Here is a 14400-nt window from a genome sequence, read left to right on the forward strand (position 1 = left end):
TTGTTCCAGGTATCCTTGAGACGGTCAGTCAGATTATTTCTGGATGGGTTGCTGATCAAAACTGGATTAAGAAGTATCATTACCACAAGTCTTACCTCATCCTCTGCGGCATCACTAACCTGCTTGCTCCTTTAGCCACCACATTTCCGCTACTTATGACCTACACCATCTGCTTTGCCATCTTTGCTGGTGGTTACCTGGCATTGATACTGCCTGTACTGGTGAGTAGACACACTCATTAACATTGTTAAACCATTTAGTAAAAGCAAGTATCAGTAACAATCTCCCCAAAATACGTATTTTGTATTAATTTTGTAACTTAAAAAATCATTTCAAAGACCTTAGAAACTCTGCAGCTATATCCTGTCCAGTTACTCATCTTGTGTGTGAGGGGGGAGAGATGGTGAGAGGACTATCCACATGGGACAGGAATAAAATTAAAGCAAAAAAGGGATCAGCAGGATTCCTTTTTACTTATCAGTCTCCTAGATTAGGCTTGTGTTCACTTCTCTCCTTCAGCTCCAGAAGCTTGTTTGGCTCCTTTTAAGACACAATCTTAAAGAAAAGATCCCTGAGAACACTTCAAGAGAAAAACGGATTTCCTGACCAGTGTGGTTTCTCTCTTGAAGTTACTGCCTTGGTCCTGTGTACTTTCACAGGGCCATTGTTTTATACTTCCTTTCCATTTTTACCCTAAACTGACTCAAAGTCCTCGACCCAGATGGAACCAAAATACTTATACAAACACTTCAGTGTTCTGGGAACCCCTGGGAATCTCATGGGTTCTCCTTAGAACCAGGTCCTAAACATGCTGGAACAGATTTCCTAGAAAACTTCTGTTCTATCAATATTAGCGTTAAGTGCTACAGGATATTATATGAAGCACAGGCAAAAATCAAGCTTCCTAAAGCTGAAATTAACTCCTTGTGATATCTGATTACTTACAAACCAATGGTTGATACTTAGCCTTAGGGGATTCGAGAATATCACCGTCTGGCCAGGCGTGGTGGCTCACACCTGTAATCCCAGCACTTTGGGAGGCAGAGGCGGGTGGATCACTTGAGCTCAAGGTTGCAGACCAGCCTGGGCAACATGGTGAAACTCCGTCTCTACGAAAAATAAAAAAATTAGCCAAGTGTGGTGGCACGCACCTGTGGTCCCAGCTACTTGGAAGTAGCTGGGAGGATCGCTTGAGCCTGGGAGGTGGAGGTTGCAGTGAGCCAAGATCACACCACTGCACTCCACTCTGGGTGACAGAGTGAAACCCTGTCTCAAAAAAAAAAAAAAAAAAAAAAGATTATCACTATTAATTCATATTGTAAATATCATTTCCTAATAAGAGAAAAGCAGCAAGGTTTGGGGAAGAAAAAGTACGCATGAACCACCTAAAAAATTAAAATGAAAATAAAAACTTGTGTTCTTACTAATAAACTGAAAACACTGCCTGCCTAGCATTTACTGTTCGCTATTAGTCCTCAGCTCTTTCACAATATTGGGGGCAAAAAGCCAACCAACTCACCCCAGAAGTCACACTGTTCATAGCTTGAGATGATATAAATAGTATTTGTCCCTTTTAGGCATAGGTCTCTATAGAATTTCACCCTTAATATGGCTAACACTGAATTCTAATTCCTACAGGTTGATCTGTGTAGGAATTCTACAGTAAACAGGTTTTTGGGACTTGCCAGTTTCTTTGCTGGGATGGCTGTCCTTTCTGGACCACCTATAGCAGGTAACACCTTCACCACATTCTGAACAAATTTCAATAGCAATAAAAGGGAAAAACTGATCCAGGATTAATGGTAACATGTAATGACAGTATCAGGTTAAAAGAAACAGATTATTTCTGCTTTTCCTATATCTACTCACTCCACCACCAATGCAGGAAGATCTGAAGGCTCCGATTCTTGTATTATCTTAAGATGTGCCTTAAGCAGATTCTTATATTCTTGGGAATTGTAGGGCAGACACTGGATCTATGTCTACTTGTCTGGGGAGACAATCCAGAGTTTTTTCAGAGCCTCAAAGACCCATGATGCTTAAAAAAAAAAAAAAAAAAAAAAAGGCTGGGAGCAATTGCTCACGCCTGTAATTCTAGTACTCTGGGAGGCCAAGGTGGGGGTATCACTTGAGCGGAGGGGTTCAAGACCAGCCTAGGCAACAGACAGACCTTGTCTCTATAAAATAAAAAACAAAACAAAAAAACAATGAACAACTAGCATCTTGTATCTAAACATGAGTCACTTTTATAGAGCTTGAAAGGTATAGGCTTGACACTTTTGTTCTTCTGATGTGCCATATGGATGTCCAAGGTTGCCTGTTATCTGTTAAGTATCTCTCTTTGAAAAGAGGCCCTTCAAATTGTCCGTACCAAGGATGGGAGGATACTTGGCCTAAAGGCCCCATCTCTATGGAGAGGATATTGGGGGCCATTGGAAATTATTATATACAAGTACAGTAAACATTTGGGGAGTTCTGATATGTAAGTTAACTTTAAGATTCAAATTGTAGTTTTACATTCACTTTTTACCTAATTGGACATTCTGTACTTGCTGAACATTTAATCTAATACTATTACAAACTTGAATACTCACACAGAAATATTTCTAGGGAACAGACCTAAACTTCAGTTTCTCACACACCACAGGTTCTCAATGTATTTCAATGTACAAATTACTATGACATTTCTAATCATCCACAAAAAGGAACTTAGCCTAAAACTTACTTTTGCTTCTTTTAGTCCTGAAGTAAGACAGAAGGGAGTTGATCTTGTTCCACTCTCATTTTTTTAAAAATTAAGTTTCACAATGATGTTAAGTTTATACCTCTTAAGACTGAGAAAGGGGCCAGGTGCAGTGGCTCACGCCTGTAATCCCAACACTTTAGGAGGTCGAAGTGGGTGGATCACCTGAGGTCAGAAGTTCGAGACCAGCCTGGCCACCAGGGTGAAACCCGGTCTCTACTAAAAATACAAAAATTAGCCGAGTGTAGTGGCAGATGCCTATAATCCCAGCTAACTTGGGAGGCTGAGGCAGGAGAATTGCTTGAACCCGGGGGACAGAGGTTGCAGTAAGCCGACTTCACTTTGCACCACTTCACTCCAGCCTCGGCAACAGAGCGAGACTTCATCTCAAAAAAAGACTCGGAAAAAGTAAATATTAAAAGAAGGAGACTATAAACTAAGGATAACAAGAATTGTTACTGAGAGGGTCTGGCATAGGAGCTCACGCCTATAATCCCAGTACTTAGGGAGGCCAAGGTAGGAGGACTGTGTGAGTCCAGGAGTTCCAGACCAGCCTGGACAAGATAGTGAAGCACCATCTCTACAAAAAAATTTTAAAAATCAGCCAGGTGTGATGGCGCATACCTGTAGTCCCAGCTACACGGGAGGCTGAGGCAGGAGGATTGCTTGAGCCCAGGAATGAGTGCAGTGAGCCTTGATCATGCAACTGCACTCTAGCCTGGGTGACAGAGTGAGACCCTGTCTCAAAAAAAAAAAAAAATTATTACTGGGAACAAAGAATATGTCAATAGCTGAGGTTCAATTAAGGCATACTTATTCTGAAGAAAAAATTTACATAAATATGCAACCAACTCTCTTATTTGCATTTATGAACACACCCCTTCCCATGCTATCTAACACTTAGCCTACGTTTCATACCTGGAAAGTAGGCTAGAATTATAAAGTAAAGCCCAGAATTGTTATACAGGGACTAGTAAAAGGAGGCCAAATACCAGAAGTACCTTGCACAACTACTCTATGGCTAGTACCCAGGACAGTGAGATACAGAAAACAGAGCTCAAACACAGTTTGCTGATGCATTTTTTCAATCTTGATCCTTCTTCATTGGCTGTCCCAGTAGTGCCTTGGAATTTTTCAAGCCTACTGGGCCAAAAGTACAAGGAAGTAACAAATACAAGGGCATAGAATATCTTACTCAAATGAAAAAGACAAGCAACAAAACTATAACATGTTTAATGTCCTACATGTCTTTGTAGACTTCTTAAAATGTTTAAATAGTTCAATACTCGAGAAGACAAGTCAAGTTTTCTGAAGACCATTACCTGAAAAGAAAAAGCTACAGGTATATATGTGAGTTCTGAAATAAATTTGTTGGGTCATGATCTCATTGTTTTTATGAAAAAAGACAAGACTGTCACAGAGCAGATTAAAAAAGAGTATATCACTTTATTTTCAAACTTTTATTTCATACACACACACACACACCTATGTAATGTAAAATATGAGATATAAAATACTTCTGTCAATGAGATAAAAAAAAGTTAACAAGCTTTTGTTAGCCCAAATCGAGTATATCCTAGCACCAAACGTGAGGATAAAAAACTCATAATATATTTTTTACCCATTAATTCAGAGAGTATTACTTAGGCAGCCATACATTCTGTAAGCTCTACAAAAAAGTCAAAGGAAGCTATAAGGTTGTTGCTAAAGCTTATGTAGAAATTTTTAGTCCAGGACGTGCTCCTAGTATCTTAAACAAGATTCTAACTGCAATGCTGTGCCATTAGCCATCTGTTGAAGAAATAAATTACAGGAAAGCTTTGTTCCTCTAAGTCATTCCTCCATGAAATGACAGAGGACATTACAAAGGCCATTAGATTTGTTCCTAACTTCTGACTCCAGCAGCAACTACCAAAGAAACATCAGAAATGTTGATGTACAGATCAACTCAGTTCTTGCAGGTGTAGGCAGAACTGAGTCTTTAATTGAATCAAAAGGTTTACTGGTGATGAAGCATTAAATTCTCAACCAAACTTAGATCTTCAGAACTGTATGAGATTCTCATTTTTTACTTACCTAAATCTGTTATTACCAAATTGCAAAAGTTGAAACTCCTATAAAAGAGTATAGGCATTTTTAATTAGGAATCTAACAAAAGTAAAACTTTTCATAATAATCTTCAGTCAAAACACTAGTTAAAAATGGTAACATTTCAGCCATGCTCTTGTAGATCACACAGACAAAAAAAGGTAACACATTACATGAACAATATTTCTCTCCTTCCTGTATAAAAATAAAAAAGAAAACAATATTAGTTCTATGCAACATATTTTAATAATTCAAGGAAAGCAAAAATAGCACAAGAAATTCATAGAACCATATTCTTATTTTTTTTTAATATAGAGAATATGGGCAAGAAAATTACACACCTCAATTTCTTACATTTCTTTCATGAATTTAAGAAATAATGGTAGCAACAAAATTCTTTATAAGATCTTTGCTGAAACTGAGAGATTGAAAGGATGAAAGTTAAAACTTACCGGTCCCCACACCTCTTCTGTAAGACAATGCCCTGCCCACCCACTCCACCCCAAAGTCCCTTCTTATTCCAATACTCAGTGACAATTTCAATTTTAATTAAAAAATATGGCCTGCATTAGAGTAGGTGAGTTTTAGGATTGTTCCAGGTTCCCTGATCAGGGTGGTGAGTAGACCTAAGTGTAGGCCAAATGTCACACAGCTCATCCAAACCCAACTGCTGCTTTTGGGGTTAGATGGCACCCAGAACTACACACCGGCACAAAGATGGAAGCCTTGGAAGGCTGTGGAAAAATGAGAAGTATTGATATTTTAAGCCTTATTTCTCACAGACCCCTGTTAACAAAAGTAAACCTGCAAAAAGCAATATAAATACAAAAATAGTGCCTTGGGCAGAAAAGCAAGTATATCTAATCACATTCTCCAACATATAGGGCAGATGTAAGCTACTTAAATGAAATTCCTACTCTTCCATTCAAGGCATTTGACGTGAAAGCTCAAAATGCTCAAGGCTCAGTTTCATTTTAAAATAAAACCAAGGGACCATATTAGTTGCCTATAAAATAAAAACTGAATGCAGTTCCCCACTTCTCCATATTCCCCTTTCCCAACTGACAAATGCATACAGTATGCTAATATACATATATAATCATTTATTTAAATTAATCACAAATATCTTCTGAAAACTCCCTAAAACACTATAAGTAATTATTTGATTACTTGGTAATCAAGTAACTATCAAATAAATATTTGAAACTTAGCATTCATTCAATAACTGTCAAGCAAATCACTAGCATAGTACTGTTATACGCCATGTGGGACACACAGAAGATAAAAGTTACTCACAGTCCTCACATGACTTACCAGGTCGTGAAACAGTATTCACTCTGCCACATACCCTGCCAGGACTTCATACTAAGAACAGTCTAGAACCTCTACAACTGTGAATTATTAGAATCTGTATCTTTTTTCTACTTCATTAACTGAACACCTGATTAAGCCACTGTAGCCCATCACCTTGTTTTCTTACCTTTAATTGAAGACATTCTGAGCTGTGGGATAATAAAATGACTTTAAAATATGTTGAAGTTTAAGTCAAGCAGGTATTTCACGAGTGTTTTTCCCCCGACAAAGCCCTAGAAAAATCATTTCTAATGCCAAATGGTTGTAAGTCAATTGTACTCCAGCATACGTTAAAGTCAACTAGCTCCTAAAGAAGTATGTCTCTATTATTTACCGATCTCATCAGAAATACCATGGAGTGAGACTGGTAATTTTGCACCACGTCTATTTGTGTTTTATGGAAAAAGGTAAGTGCTAAAATATATATTCATCCATCTAAGCTCATCTCTGTCTCATTATCACAGAAAAGTCATCTCCTCATGCAATGATAGGTCACTTCCTATCTATCCCATCCTCAATTTCAGATACAGTATTAAACAAAAATTCCATCTGGTCCTCGCTCCACTATTACCAATCCTGACCTCTAGAGTTTTATCAGTCACCTTGGCCTATCAATTGCGAATTTCTCTATGGCCTAAAATTTTACTTGGAAAACACACTCTGGAGGTTGGGGGTGAGTGGGGAGAAAGTGAGAAGGCAGAGCAAAGCCCTGTCCTCTATACGTTCTGTGGGGAAAGAAAAGACTAAAAAAAAGTAAATATTTTATGTATCTAGTGATTATTTTCCCCATAAACTACAAAGCCTTACAGATTTTTACTTTGATTCAGTTTTCCTAAGATTGATGAATACCTACAAAGCATCAAAAATAAATTCCAAATAGCTCTCTATTGTGGTTTAAGAAGAGGAGTTCTTCCCTTATATAACACACTTTGCAAGGCCAAAGAATCCAGCTTCCACATCCTAATAGACACCACAATCCTTTTAATAAAACTTACAGCACAGAGCTAATACTTGAAGCATTCCTAGTAAATCTTATTGCAAATTTCTATCAAGGAAACTTTACTGAGTTCCCATCTTAAAAGGCCCTGAAATTTAAATTTGCTAAGCCAAGTTTCCCAAGATTTTTCCGATCATGGCACATATAGAAAATATTTGCACAATACACCCAAAGTAAAAGAACAAGATTGCCAATAGCCAGCTGGTAGCTCCAGTGGCCCCAGGGATGAGAGGAAAATTGTCTTTGCACACCTTGGAAATTTGCCACTATGCTACAACCCAACCACAGGAGTTCTGATTCAGCTCTGACCAGTCACCTGCAGAATTTTCAACCACTTTAGAACTAGCACCAAGAAACTTTGGAATTAAGGACCTTCTAAGTTTTTTGTTTGTTTTTTGTTTTGAGATGGAGTCTCCCTCTGTCACTCAGGCTAGAGTGCAGTGGTGCAATCTTGGCTCACTTATCCAGGTTCAAGTGATTTTCCCACCTCAGCCTCCTGAGTAGCTGGGACTACAGGTGTATGTCACCATGCCTGGCTAATTTTTTCTATTTTTAGTAGAGATGGGATTCACCATGTTGCCCAGTCTGGTCTCGAACTACTGAGCTCAAGCAATCCGCCCACCTCGGCCTCCCAAAGTGCTGGGATTACAGGTGTGAGCCACTGCACCCGGCCATGTTACGTTTCAATAAGATGACCAATAGTAAACTTACATAGTAATCCTAATAAAAATGATTCATGGCTGGGCGCGGTGGCTCATGCCTGTAATCCCAGCACTTTGGGAGGCCAAGGCGGGTGGATCACGAGGTCAAGAGTTCAAGACCAGCCTGACCAACATAGTGAAACCCTGTCTCTACTAAAAATACAAAAATTAGCTGGGCGTAGTGGTGTGCGCCTGTAATCCCAGCTACTTGGGAGGTTGGGGCGGGAGAATCGCTTGAACCCAGGAGGCGGAGGTTGCAGTGAGCCAAGATCGCACCACTGCATTCCAGCCTGGGCAACAGGGTGAGACTCCATCTCAAAAAAAAAAAAAAAAAAAAAAAAAAAGATTCATAACTTAGCTTAACAATCAAGTTCTGAGATGTCTGGAGGTATGAATACTTTTTAGACAGGATGCTAAATTCCTTTTGAAACATGTATGGCCTAACACATAAAATGATATGGAATAGTTTTAAAATATTAACACTTAAAAAATGAATTCAGAATCCTATATTAAATATCTAACTTGAATGATTATTCTTACTCCTTTTTAACTGACTGTAAAAAAACTGGTTTGCACAAGTGTTTAAAGAATGTCAGCCCAATCTTCCTATTTGTTTTAAATTATCACAGGAAACATTATTAGACATTTCTGCCTAAAACAAGTCGTATAGCCATAGATATAAGAAAAGAGTCTGGACTAGTAACTTCAAATACAATAATTATTATTGTTAAATAATAATTTTACTGGGCATAAGAATCAACTGAGTGCCACCCAGGATGGAGTTATGCTTGACAGAATCCAATGAATCTGCATTATTAACATGCATCTCAGGTATATCTGACGCAGGTAGCCTGTAGACACCAAGGAAATGCTTACAGAGGTCTTCAGCTTAATAATTCTGCATCAGCTGCCAGTTTATTCCTCAGAGTGCTGGCTACATACAATAATACCAGGCATAGAGTGAACATTCAGATACATGCACATTATCCTAGATTATAACTGGTATGTAATCTTGTCTTTCTCTGACGTTCACAATGCTTATGCTATGACCACAAAGGAATCTAGTCTTTTGAATGTCAACTTATGTGTGTGCTTCCATTTAAAATGGTGAGAATACAGTGGCTTCTGAACTATCAACAATACTTTCTTTTAAAAATATTTACTTGGCTGGGCGCAGTGGCTCACGCCTGTAATCCCAGCACTTTGGGAGGCCGAGGCGGGCGGATCATGAGGTCAGGAGATCAAGACCATCCTGGCTAACATGGTGAAACCCTGTCTCTACTAAAAATACAAAAAATTAGCGGGCGCGGTGGCGGACGCCTGTGGTCCCAGCTACTCGGGAGGCTGAGGCAGGAGAATGGTGTGAATGCGGGAGGCGGAGCTGGGAGTGAGTGGAGATTGTGCCACTGCACTCCAGCCTGGGCAACAGACTGAGACTCCTCTCAAAAAAAAAAAAAAAAAAAAAAAAAATTTACTTAGAAGCATCAAACCGTTCAGGGTCCGAAGTGCATCTGAACAGATTTTTCATACTGTTACCAAAAAAATACAGAGATCTAATAAAATCGGACACTCATTCTCTCTCTATATATGTATATACATATATATATCTATATAAATTTTTTTTTTTTTTTAATTTTTGAGACAGGCTGTCCCTCTGTTGCCCAGGCTGGAGGGCAGTGACACAATCACAGCTCACTGTAGCCTCAACCTCCTGGGCTCAAGTGATCCTCCCAACTCAGCCTCCTGAGTAGCTGGGACTACAGGCATGTGCCATGACACCTGGCTTTTTTTTTCTTTAACTTTTTCTTTATTCTTTTCCAATATTTTTCTAAATTTAATTTTAATTTTTGATAGAATAGGGACAAGGTCTGACTGTGTTGCCCAGGCTGGTCTTGAACTCCTAAGCTCAAGTGATCCTTCTACCTTGGCCTCCCAAAGTGCTAAGATTATAGGCATGAGCCATCACACCTGGCCAACACCCAGCTAATTTATTACTTCTTTTTTGTAGAGATAGGGTCTCACCACATTGCCCAGTCTGGCCTTGAACTCTTGGGCTCAAGTGATCTGCCTGCCTTGGCCTTCCAAAGTGCTAGGATTACAGGCATGAGCCACTGTGCCTGGCCAATCCTTTTACTTTCAGCAGTAGAGAATGGCTAGTTATTCCAATCAAATAAAGTAGATGTTTCAATACCAATGAAGCTTTAAAATTTAACTTACCTAGTAGCCACTTAAATATAAGCTTGATTATAACAACTAATACTTTCATAAAATAATCAGTCACATGTATATTTCTGCATCCTACATTTTACCTCATATTTGCTAGTATAAACAGCATCCTAAAACTAAATACTCAACTGTATACTATTATCCTATTGAATGGCAATTGGATCTTAATTTAGAATCTAAAAAATACAAACATCTCAATGATCAAATAGACCGGGAGAAACAGATTTACAACAATTATTTCATCTAGGTTTTATTTCACCTAATTTTGCATGGAAATACATAGAAATAATTATAAAACATGCTAAACAATTCCCTGCCCTAGTAAGAAAATATATTAAATATAGTCATGAGTTACTTAACGGGATACATTCTGAGAAATGTGTTGTTAGATGATTTTGTTGTCATATGAACAGTATACCTACACACACCTAGGCTATATGGTAGAGCCTATTGCTCCTAGGCTACAAATCTATACAGCATGTTACTGTGCTGAGTACTGTAGGCAACCGTATCTAAACATAGAAAGATACTCAAAGTACTCATGTATCTAAACATAGATACAGTAAAAATGCATATCATAACCTCATGAGGTTTGTCCTGTTATGTGCCACATGACTATATTTTAATACTTAATGTTTCAGAAACAGCATTCTAAGAGTGAGTGAAATCCCAGCACTTTAGAAGGCTGAGGCAGGCGGATCACCTGAGATCAGGAGTTTGAGACCAACGTGGCCAACATGGCGAAACCCCGTGTCTACTAAAAATACAAAAAAATTAGCCGGGTGTGGTGGTAGGCGCCTATAATCCCAGCAACTCAGGAGGCTGAGGCAAGAGCATCACTTGAACCTGGGAGTCAGAGGTTGTAGTGAGCCGAGATTGCGCAACTCACTCCAGCCTGGGTGACAGAGCGAGGCTCCGTCTCAAAAAACAAAAAAAAAAGTGAGTGAGTGAGACAGAGAGAGAGAGGGAGAGAGAGAGAGAGAGAGAGAGAGTGTGTGTGTGTGTGTAAAATGAAAGGCTTGGTCGGCATGATGGCTCACACCTGTAATCCTAGCACTTTGGGAGGCCAATGCAGGAGGATGACTTGAGGCCAAGAATTTGAGACTAGTGTGGGTAACTTACACCCAGTCTCTACAAGAAATTTTAAAAAAAGAAAAGAAAAGAAAGAAAGAAAAGGCTTATAAACAGTTTCTCTCTTCAATCCATTTTTACTATTTTTAGCTGTGCCTACCTGAGATTTTAGTAGCACTGTCTACCTTTTTGTCCAAGAATTCCTAGTCTTTCCCCAGGGTGTTACTTCCGAGACCACTATTTTATAATTCACAGTTTTATATATACACATATACATACACAGACACATACACTCTAATACATTTGCTGTGTTGGCGGGACTAAGGCAAGAATGACAAGGGACTGGGAGGGTAAGGACTGCTACCTTCTATACTCCTTCCTTTCTAGAAATGTCTACAAGAGTTCAGAAACTAGTCACCTATTTCTTAGAGATCTATAGGTCAATAACAATCAACATAACACAAAGACTTGTCCTAGTTGTTTTCACTCTAGTAACTCCAAGAAACATTTAATAGAGGTCACTGATCAAACAGGAGTCAGTAAGTAAAAAGCAACTTAAAGTTAGTTGAACGTAAGAGGCTATAAAACATTCTATTCACTTATTTTTTACATTAACAATAGGAAACACAGAGCTATAAAACAAAAATAAATTAAGTCAATTTTTTTCTGGTCTGCTTGTCTCATCTCCTCTTTGTCCATAAGAGAACAAAGAGGAGATGAGACAAGCAGACCAGAAGAAAAAAGTTGGGGAGGGTATACTCTACATATCCAGTGAGGCATCATGATCTAAGAAGGGAAAAATCAAAGACACAATGTAAGCTCCATGAGGGCAGATATTTTCATCTATTTTGTTCAGGGGTATATCCCTGAAACCCAGACCTGTGCTGCCATACAGCACTGAAATTTCCTGAATAAATGATCAGATATAATATACATACTATACTTTAGAAAAGAACTTCTCAAAGTGAGGTCAACAGACCCCCAGAGATCCCTGAGACCCTTTAGGAAGTCCAGGAGGCCAAAATTATTGTCATGATAATACTAAGGACATTATTTGCCTTTTTCAGTGCTGACTTTTGCAATGATGTGCCTTAGCATAAATATTCTTTGCTATCACCTACTCAGTTTAAAAAAAAAAAAAAAAAAGTGTTTCGCTTAAGTTTTAGTATGTGCCATTAGCCAAAAGGCTTTGAGGACCCTCCAACTTATGCTTTTAAAAAGCACTTAGGACCAGGTGCAGTGGCTCACGCTTATAATCCCAGCACTTTGGGAGGCCGAGGTGGGCGGATCACTGGAGGCCAGGAGTTCAAGACCATCCTGGCCAACATGGCGAAACTCCGTCTCTACTAAAAATACAAAAATTAGCCAGGTGTGGTGGCGGGCACCTGTAATCCCAGCTACTTGGGAGGCTGAGGCAGGAGAACTGCTTGAACCCAGGAGGTGGAGGTTGCAGTAAGCAAAGCAGAGATCGTGCCACTGCACCACTCCAACCTGGGTGACAAAGCAAGGCTCTGTCTCAAAAAAAAAAAAAAAAAAAAAAAAAAAGCATTTAGATTTCAGGGGGGAACTTGTCATTGTTTAACCCACGTGATCAAGCAGTCAGTTCCTTCGCATATATTCTCACAGCCCCCCGCACCTTCCCTTCATAGCACTTATCACAATATTATTTATTTATGTGGTTGGTACCTATCTCCCTGCTGAAGTTCTGTGAGGGCAGGGACTGTATCTGTTTTGGCTCACTACTGTATCCTCAACACCCAGCAATATTAACAGGAATATAGTAAGTACTCAAGTCTTTCTTTAGTAAAGGAAAAAAAAGAAAACTCATTATTATCACTTTTCTTTTTTTCTTTGGAAAACAATAATTTATGATTATTTTCTTCATAATAGTGGTCTTCTAATAAAATTCATGGTAAAATAAAATGGTATGTGTTCCTAATTTTCTCCAACTTCCACAGTAAGATTGGAGATGGTGTAAGTCCCTAATTCAGGTGGAGCTGATTCAACTTCATCAGTGAAAAATAGGGCAGCTAAGAAGCTTCACTAAGTTCAAATGGGTCACAATACAGGAGACTCCTTGCTTTGAGGAGCTATTCGTGGCTGAGAATTACTAATGGCAAAATTTCCTTCCCTAACAGAAATCATTCCTTCCTTCCAGGCTGGTTATATGATTATACCCAGACATACAATGGCTCTTTCTACTTCTCTGGCATATGCTATCTCCTCTCTTCAGTTTCCTTTTTTTTTGTACCATTGGCTGAAAGATGGAAAAACAGTCTGACATGAAAGAAGGCTGCAATCAAGTGAGAGCTTAATGAAAGAAAATCTAAACTAATATGTCACTGGAAACAAAGGCTTGAAAGAAACGCATCTACATTTGTAACATGAGAAGGAAAACAATTTTTTTTTTTTTTTTGAGACGGAGTCTCGCTCTTTCGCCCAGGCTGGAGTGCAGTGGCGCAATCTTGGCTCACTGCAATCTCCGCCTCCTGGGTTCAAGCGATTCTCCTGCCTCAGCCTCCCAAGTAGCTGGGACTACAGGCACACGCCACCACACCCAGCTAATTTTCTGTATTTTTAGTAGAGACGGGGTTTCACCATGTTAGCCAGGATGGTCTCCATCTCCTGACCTGGTGATCCACCTGCCTTGTCCTCCAAAGTGCTCGGATTACAGGCATAAGCCACTGGGCGTGGCCAACCAGATAAGTTTTTAAGGTTCTTTCTTGTTTTAGCATTCTGAGAAATGTCTAATTGGTAGTAAGACAAGAGTAATAGCAACCTGTATTGTTAGTATTTAATCAAATAGGCTAAAATTTTAATCAGGTACCTTATGTATTAAATAGAAACTGGAATGTACCATAATAAATCCAAACTCTCAATTACGCCACGGTAATTCAGTCACTAAAATATGTAAAGATAGAAAATTTTTCTTAATTTAAAGAAGTGTGAAACATAGCCATTGATTGATCAGAATTCTGGAATCTGAATATTAAAACCTTACTTAGTGACTGGAATGGTATATGCTCCCTCTAAAAGTTTGTTTATTGATTAAAGGTAATCCTTACTTTCTTTGTATTACTTAGGTTCTTAATAAAAGGTAATCCTTACTTTCTTTGTATTACTTAGGTTCTTAAATTGCTATGATAAATATGTATTGCTAAATAATAAAAAGTATATAAAAATTGCTTTAAAAACTTCTTTATTTCAAGATCATCTGAACA

At 38.7% G+C, this 14400-nt stretch overlaps 1 protein-coding gene across 1 annotated transcript in view; it reads left to right on the top strand.

Annotated features, from left to right (window-relative positions):
* Positions 1 to 14356, top strand: part of SLC16A4 (solute carrier family 16 member 4) — a gene marked incomplete at its 5' end in the record, with an annotated part of 28191 nt that extends 13835 nt beyond the window's left edge. Inside the window, 4 exon segments of the mRNA NM_001133302.1 lie at positions 10 to 221; positions 1639 to 1732; positions 13338 to 13387; positions 13390 to 14356. Coding sequence (NP_001126774.1) covers positions 10 to 221; positions 1639 to 1732; positions 13338 to 13387; positions 13390 to 13440 — 407 coding nt within the window. The 3' untranslated portion in view covers positions 13441 to 14356.
* Positions 14357 to 14400: the final 44 nt, after the last annotated feature.

This window comes from Pongo abelii, chromosome 1 (genome assembly GCF_028885655.2).
Source record: "Pongo abelii isolate AG06213 chromosome 1, NHGRI_mPonAbe1-v2.0_pri, whole genome shotgun sequence".
NCBI lineage: Eukaryota > Metazoa > Chordata > Mammalia > Primates > Hominidae > Pongo > Pongo abelii.